This window comes from Chiloscyllium plagiosum, chromosome 6 (genome assembly GCF_004010195.1).
Source record: "Chiloscyllium plagiosum isolate BGI_BamShark_2017 chromosome 6, ASM401019v2, whole genome shotgun sequence".
NCBI lineage: Eukaryota > Metazoa > Chordata > Chondrichthyes > Orectolobiformes > Hemiscylliidae > Chiloscyllium > Chiloscyllium plagiosum.
The window spans coordinates 116,749,023-116,757,654 of NC_057715.1; the positions used below are offsets into that span (position 1 = coordinate 116,749,023).

At 44.8% G+C, this 8,632-nt stretch overlaps 1 protein-coding gene across 1 annotated transcript in view; it reads right to left on the bottom strand.

Annotated features, from left to right (window-relative positions):
• The window catches only part of LOC122551085 (transmembrane O-methyltransferase homolog), a 6,967-nt gene extending 668 nt beyond the window's left edge, over positions 1 to 6,299 (bottom strand). Inside the window, exons 1-3 of the mRNA XM_043692727.1 lie at positions 6,123 to 6,299; positions 4,621 to 4,882; positions 677 to 912 (exon numbers count right to left, since the gene is read on the bottom strand). Coding sequence (XP_043548662.1) covers positions 677 to 912; positions 4,621 to 4,882 — 498 coding nt within the window. The 5' untranslated portion in view covers positions 6,123 to 6,299. The remainder of the gene's footprint in view (positions 1 to 676; positions 913 to 4,620; positions 4,883 to 6,122) is intronic.
• Positions 6,300 to 8,632: the final 2,333 nt, after the last annotated feature.

An 8,632-nucleotide genomic window follows, 5' to 3' on the forward strand; every position in this document is an offset into this window, starting at 1 on the left:
TTTGTGTTTATCAGGTGAATGACTTCAGTATGGGACTTTGTCCAACTTGTGATCATGTCAGCTTCCTGCCTGCTGTAAAATTAGACTGAACTCCATCGACATGTCTTCCTTAAACACTCCCAGGACTGGGACAGCACACGGTCAGATAAAGAGTAAAGCTACCTCTACACTGTCTCCCATCAAACACTCCCAGGACGGGGATAGTACGGGGTTATTCACAGAGTAAAGCTCTCTCTACACTGTTCCCCATCAAATACTCCCAGGACAGGAATAGTACGGGGTTATTTACAGAGTAAAGCTCTCTCTACACTTCCCCATCAAATACTCCCAGGACAAGAACAGCATGGGATTAAATACAGAGTGAAGCTCTGTCTAGATTGACCATCAAACATGTACACTTTGTCACCACCTCCCCTGTGTTGGAATCATGAATTAGTCTAATCATTAACAAACACACAGATATGAGTTTTATGAACTGGTGAACTGAAGTAAAGATGACAAAATGTAGTGAGCAAAAATAATGAAATAAATGTGAGTTTTGACTGGGTGAGTAATGTCTCTCTCGCTTTCTCTCTCTCTCTGTTTCTCTCTCAATCCCTGTTTCTCTCTCTGTTTCTTTCTTTGTCTCTGTGTTTCTCTCTCTCCGTGTCTCTCTCTCTCTGTGTTTCTCTCTCGCTGTCCTTGCAGTTGGCGATGAATCAGCAGCGATACTCACCGCATCCTCGTCGAATCCTGCCAAACGGATTATCTTCTCAGCCACTGCTGCATTCCCCTTGTCCATCTCCACGGTGTAGAGCCTGGCACTGAGGGACAGGTTCCTGGCCATGCGGACAGCTGAGTAACCACAGTAAGTCCCCAGTTCCAGCAGAGTGAGGGGAACATTCTCAGAGATCAAGCGTTCCAGGATCTTCCCTACAATTGGGTTGTGGTTGGGATTGGGATGCGTAAAGAGAAGGAAAGGAGAAGGCAGTTTGTGGGAACTTGCTGTTTACTGTGCTGCGCTATTGCTACACAACAATATTCTGAAATGTACTTCATTGTTTGTGAACTACTGTGAGCTCAAGCCCTTCAGCAAGAGGCTGATGAGACTGAGGGATATGAGCATGTATTTCCTTGATCAGGGCAATAAGAGTTATGGTCTTTGCCTTCTCCACCTCCATCCCCCTCAGGAATGTTCACCAGCTCTCATATCCTCCACCTTTTCACTCTGAGATCACATGAACTCTAGGCATCATATAGGAGTCACATTGGGTTAAGGGTTGGGGAATACTGCCATATGGAGCCAAAGCAAACTGTTATGATACAGATCATCGAGGAGATGATAAAATATCAGAATGGGTTTGAAGGACTGAATGGCCTCTTCTTGGATTGATATGAAAATACATTGCAAGAGGAAGCTTTTTTAAAAGAATATTTTGTTCATTCCTGGGATGTGGGCATCACTGGCTGGGCCAGCATGCATTCATTGCCTATCTCTGGTTGCCCCTGAGAAGGTGGTGATTTGATTTGATTTATTATTGCCACATGCACTGAGATATAGTGAAATATACTGTTTTGCGTTCATTTATAAATAGAAAGTGGGTCACTAACACCATTGCTTCACTGGAGGCTCACTGATGACGTTACCTAGTATGGTGCCAAAACGTCTGAAAACAAACCTTCCAGCTCAGCGAGCAGACTTACATCCAGCACTGAATCTCAAAATAAACAGACCATCTTTGGTCCCTCTTAGTCTCATAAACAATGTCTCTGATACTAACATAAGATCATAAGACATAGAAGCAAAAATTAGGCCATTCAGCCCATCAAATCTGCTCCACCATTCGATCATGGCTGATAAGTTTCTCAACCCCATTTTCCTGTTTTCTCCCCATATCTCTTGATCCCCTTGACACTCAAGAACCAATCTATCTCAGTCTTAAATATATTCAATGACCTGGCCTCCACAGCCTTCTGTGGCAGTGAATTCCATAGATCCACCACTCTCTGGCTAAAGAAGTTTCTCCTTATCTCTATTCTAAAAGGTCTTCCTTTTACTCTAAGGCTGTGCCCCTCGGGTCCTAATCTCTCCTACCAATGAAAACATCTTCCCAACATCCACTCTGTCCAGGCCGTTCAGTATTCTGAATATGACTTGTGCCAATTTGCTATCATGCAATAAACTGTACCATATTTAAGACAAAAGTCTCTTCTTCTCAGATTACCTTGTGATTTTTCTCTGCAACACCAGAAGGTCCCAATGTAGAGGGAGGATGATGGCAGCAAATGCCCTTTACAGTGACCAGGAGTCCAGCGAGCTCATGTTGCATTAGGCCAGCAGTGGTCATCCGAAGATTGATACAATGTTACAAAGATGATTTGTATTTAATATTTCTTGAAGGATTTCAGTTTTGAAGGATTATGGAAGAAAGGATTCATCTCAAGTTTTGAAAAGAGGTCTTTGGAAGGTCACAATACAGATTGGAGATTCTCTTCGCAAAGCTTCAAAGGAATCACATGACTGCAGTACCTGCTATTGACCTTTGCTGATGTAATTTGAGCAGTGCCGGGATGGAGGGAGCTTTGGGATCTGGAATTATTTGGGAATCAAGAAGCCTGTAAGGAAGGAATATCAGGCTGATGCCTTCTATTTCATGTCATAATCATATGGCAGAATGGAAAACTTCAAAATATTTCACACTTAATCTTTTTCACCTTCAAGAATAACTCTAATGGCTAGGGTGGGAGTTTCACTTTAGTTTATAAGTGATGATCTGCAGAGAAAAATTGATTTCAGAAAGCCCACGAGCAGTATTTGCTTTCTGCAACTGAGCAGGATTAGAACTCAGGAAACGATCCAGAGGCAGCTCTAGCTTGGCAAAGTTAGCTGTCTGAAAAGTGAGAGTTGTGACTATGGGTAAGTGCTGTTTCCAGAATCCCCAGAATATAGGATTACAGCTACAGAGACGATGCAGAGAAAGATCAACTCTAATATATGAGAGGTCCATAAACTCAGGAAGGAAAACCACCAGAATATGAGCATCCACTGCAGGAGTCCATGATGGAGTGGCTCAAGAGAATTTCAAGGCTAACTTGTATGAAGTGAGTTTTTGGAATCCCTTGAGAAGTTTTAATGAAATTTGGCGCCATGCAGTATCACTAATGTCTGCAGATTGCTGAGAAATCTCTGGGATTAGCCTCAATCGCATTTGCTGTTTAACGTGTTCTGTGGAGTGTTCAACCATCATTTGTCAGTTACCCATATTTGCCTTGTGTTATGTTTGGAATGTTAGAATATAAATTGTATCTATCTTTGCATAGTCAAAAACTTTACTTTTAATAATTTCTGCATATTTGCTTGATTGTGTTTTATGCATAATTAACCAGCTCCTCCATGTTGAATTATACAACATCAGGTTATAGTCCAGCAAGTTTATTCAGAAGCACTAACTTTCAGAACACTGCTAGTGCTTCCATATAAACCTGTTGGACTATAACCTGGTGTTGTGTGATTTTTTAACTTTGTCACCCCAATTCAACTCCGGCACCTCAAAATCATGTTGACTAAAGTAACCTGGTTGACTAGTTTCTATGACAAAAAAGTTACAGTCATATCATCATCTGGTTAATTTGAAGTTTGTTAGGACCAGTGAAGGAGTGGGATGAGAAAGGAATCCATACATCCTCCATCTCAGTTATTCCAGTGCTGAAGGTAATATTTAGCTCCACCCAGTCTGATGATGTCAAATGCACTTGGATGCGAGAACAACTCTGGATTTCAAAGAGGAAAGACCTACCAGGGAGATCTTCTCACTGTCTCAGAAGCAATTTCCAACACACCAATCTACTTGCCTGGATGGGTGCAGCTCCAACTCAAGAATCTTGACTTCATCCAGGACAAAGCAGCTTCCATTTGATTGACATCGCATCCACAAACATCCATTCCCTCCACCACCAATGCTCAGTAGCAGCAGTATGTACTATCTACAAGATGCGCTGCAGAAATTCACCGAAGGTCCTCAGACAGCACCTTCCAAACCCATTACCACTTCCATCTAGAAAGACAAGGGCAGCAGATACATAGGAACACCATCCCCTGCAAGTTCCCCTCCAAGCCATACACTATTCTGACTTGGAAATATGTCGTTGTTCATTCCCTGGATTTGGGTCAAAATCCTGGAATTCCCTCCCTGAAAAGGCATTGGGGTCATTGCAGCACATGGACTGCAGCAGTTCAAGAAGGCAGCTCAACCCCATCTTCTCAAGGGACAACTAAGGACGGGCAATAAATGCTGACCCAGCCATTGACATCCTTGTTCCACAAGAGAATAAACAAATGAAATTTGTAGCACATTGCTATCAGGAAATAAAGTATATCTGGCTGGAGACATGATTGCTTTGTGGTTTTCCTCTACAGCTCTAGACCAAGCAGCTCCTATAGCTCCCAACCTCAAAGGAAGATGGTGGCAGCAATGCACCTCAAGGTGACCATGCGTCCAGTGAGCTCCCTCGACATGGTGCCAGCAATGGGTATCTGAAGGTGAATTTCACTGCCCTTGCTGGCTCTTTAATGGAGTGATGCCCCATTGCTGTGGAGAGTAGGGCAATGTGCCACTGGTCCCACAACCAAATTCCATTTACCTTTCTCTGGCCCAACATTGCTCAGGTATTCTGAATGATAGCACCATGTGTCGAAGGTGCTGAGGATGTTCTCTGGATCTCCAGGAATGCTGTGCGTCATCACATACTGGAAGGCCCTCTCTTCCCTGGACAGGCCAGTCGTGTAGTCCTGAATCTTCCGGAGAATTACTGCCCGCCAGAACAACAGGAAGTAGTAGCGGTATCGAATGATGAGAGTCATCAGAAAGGGGATGAAGGCCAGGGCGATAGCAGGAGAGACCATCTGGAAGGAGAGAGGGGGAGGGGTGTCAGTTGACTATCTGTGTGTTAAAGGTCCAAAGTCAAACTCCAGAATCATCGCTCCTTCGCTCTCTGACATGTGGCAGTGCCATCACCTGCAACTGTGACTCTGTCCAGTCCCAGTTCGAGGGACACGTTGGTGCACTGAAAATCTAATTTGGCTCATAACCCAGGTTAATGCTCAAGGAATCCAGGCTCAAGTCCCATCACAAACTGCTGGAATTTAAATCCATTCCATCAAACCTGGAATATCTAATCTTAAGTGTTTAGGAGCATGAAGCAACCATAAAAGCAAAAACTTAAAACTGCGATGCTGAAAATTTGAACCAAAACCAGAAATTACTGGAAAAACTTAGCAGGTCCAGCAATATCTGTGGAGAGAAAGCAGGGTCAGTACTGATGGAGTGTCGCACTGTCAGAGGGTCAGTGCTGAGGGAGTGCGGAATTGTCGGAGGGTCAGTGCTGAGGGAGTGCTGCAATGTAGGAGGGTCAGTGCTAAGGGAGTGCAGCACTGTCAAAGGGTCAGCGCTGACGGCGCGCCACACTGTTGGAGGGTCAGCGCTGAGGGAGTGTTGTACTGTCACAGGGTCAGTGCTGATGGAGTGCGGCACTGTCGCAGGGTCAGTGCTGAGGGAGTACCACACTGTTGGAGGGTGAGCGCCGAGGGAGTGTGCACTGTCACAGGGTCAGTGCTGAGGGAGCACCACACTGTTGGAGGGTCAGTGCTGAGGGAGTGCCGCAGTGTAAGAGGGTCAGTGCTGAGGGATTGCCATACAGTTGGAGGGTCAGTACTGAGGGAGTGTGGCATTTTTGGAGGGTAAGTGCTGAGGGAGCACCTCTCTGTTGGCGAGTCAGCATTGAGGGAGTGCTGCACAGTAGGAGGGTCAGTGCTGACGGAGTGTCGCACTGTCAGAGGGTCAGTGCTAAGGTAATGTCACACTGTCGGGGGGTCAGTACTGAGGGAGTGCTGCACTGTCGGGGGGTCAGTGATGTCTTTCAATTGAGATGTCAATGCACCTGGTTGCTAGTGAATGCTCTTGATGAATGAAGGGCAGGTTCCTGTGCCTACTTTGTCCTTCAATCAGCTTCACTGAAGTAACACCAACCTTGGGAGCTTGCTGTTTGCAGAGCTGATTGCGACGTTTCCCATTCTTTGACAGAGGTCTGGCTTCTGAAGTTGTGTTGAACCCTGTATGAATGAGTGTGTTGATTTCTATTCTTACCTTTGTGACAGAATCTCACAGCCGCTGTGCTCTCTGGTGCTGCTGTGGTAGTTTACACACGGGCTGCTGAACTCTCTTTGTAGCCAATTCTTACTGAACACCTTTGTCGAAGGCCTTGAAGAAATTTCTGGAAACCCTCTGGGATCAGGTTTTGTGAACCAGATGTTTGGGTGTCTAATTTCTCAGGTACAGCTGGCCTCCAATAGGATCCGGTCTTTAGTCAAAACAACAAGGTTCATTAAAATCTAATTGAGCTCAGTATGTGCCTTAATAGCAGGCAATCCATGTGGAATTTAATCCTTAGATACTGCAACATAATAGTCTCACTTCTTTTCTCTCTCTAACTCTGTGTCTCTCGTTCTGTCAGTTTAATTTTTCCTCTTTCTCTCACTCTTTCTGCTTCACTTTGTAATTTCCCCCATTACTCTCTTTACCATCTCGCACTGCGACTCCTCATTTTTCCAGGCCTGTCCATGTTTTTAACCAAGTGACCCAATGCCCTGACAATTATCAGGAAAATGCTCAGGGTTCAGGGTTTTCACCTCTGCTCACGCTGTTCCATCAGCACTGACCCTCCAACAGTGTGGCACTCCCTCAACACTGACCCTCTAATAGTGCAGCATTCCCTCAGTACTGACCCTCCAACTCTGCGGCACTCCCTCGACACTAACCCTCTGACAGTGCGGTACTCCCTCAGTACTGATCCTCCGACAGTGCAGCACTCCATCAGCACTGGCTCTCTAACAATGTGCCACTGCCTCAGCACTGATCCTCCAACAGTGTGGCACTCCCTCAGCATTGACCCTCCAACCATGCAGAGCTCCCTCAGCACTGACCCTCCAACAGCGTGGCACTGCCTCAGCACTAACCCTGTGACAGGGTGGCACTCCCTGATTACGTAGAAATTAGGAGCTGAAGTAGGCCACTTGGCCCCTCAAGCCTGTTTCACTGTGAATTATGATCATGGTTGATTTTTTTGCTCTATTTTCTACTCTCAACAAACTTTCATCATTTTTCTTGTGAAGAATCTGTAATGTAATGTTGGGTAGTTTGGATCTCGTGGTGCTATAACCTTCCAGAGAGCTGGAGTTCACACTTGAATGTTCTTGACCTGTTGGTGTGTTGCCTCTTGCATGATGTTAATGCATGGACTGCTGTCAGGATGGTCTTGTATATCTTCATTCTCCAAAAATATCTTTGCGTGTGTGCATGTGTATATGTGTGCATGTGTGTTCGATGAATAATTGAAGGACTGTACCGTTCCCTGAGTTGGCCTGTGTTTCTTCTCATTGTTTGCTCCATTCAGAGTTGTGACTTTGTGGGATCTGTGTTCCCTGTGCAAATTGGATATCTACGCATGTTTCATGTTCCCAGTGCAGAATGTATGATTCAGACCCTCAGTCCTCTACACAGATTAATCAGTTATAGAGTCAGAGTCATACAGCACGGAAACAGACCTTTCGGTCCAACCAGTCCACGCTGACCATGTTCCCAAACTAAACTAGTCCCATCTGCCTGCGTTTGGCCCATGTCCCTTCAAACATTTCTTATTCATGAACCTATCCAATGTCTTTTAAACGTTATAGCTGTACCTGCATTCCTCTGGCACCTCATTCTACCCATGAACCACTCTGTGTAAAAAAAGTTACCCCTCAGGTCTTTTTAAAATCTTTCTCCTCTCACCTTAAAAACATGCCCCCAGTCTCGAAAGACAATTACCATTCACCTTATCTATGTCCCTTATGGATTTGTAAACCTCTATAAGATCAGCTGTCAACCTTCTATGCTCCAGTGAAAAATTCCAAACAAATCCTATCTATTTTTATAACTCAAACCCTCCATTCCCAGCAACATCCTGGTAAATCTTTTCTGAACCCTCTCCAGTTTAATATCCTTCCGAGAACGGGGTGACCAGAATACGTCATTATGAACCATTCTCCATTATTTTTCTGAAAGTGTATCTCTGAGAATATGAATGGGCGATGGTTGCTGGTAAGGTAGTTTTAACGTACTTCCAAATGGTGACAAGAAGCTCAGATCCAGAGGTGTCATTCTTACTTGTAGAATAGCAATGGAAAGGTTCAGACTTGCTGCTTTGCACTTCATGAAAAGTGCTTTGAAGATTTGAACATGCTCTTAGTGAGAATGGAGACGGTAAGGCAGATGAACTCAGGGCATGCATAGGAACATGGGACTGGGATATCATAGCAATTACGGAAACATGGCTCAGGGATGGGCAGGTCTGGCAGCTTAATGTTCCAGGATACAAATGCTACAGGAAGGATAGAAGGGGAGGCAAGAGAGGAGGGGGAGTGGCATTTTTGATAAGGGATTGCATTACAGCTGTGCTGAGGGAGGATATTCCCGGAAATACATCCAGGGAGGTTAGTTGGGTGGAACTGAGAAATAAGAAAGGGATGATCACCTTATTGGGATTGTATTATAGACCCCCCAATAGTCAGAGGGAAATTGAGAAACAAACTTGTAAGGAGATCTCAGCTATCTGTAAG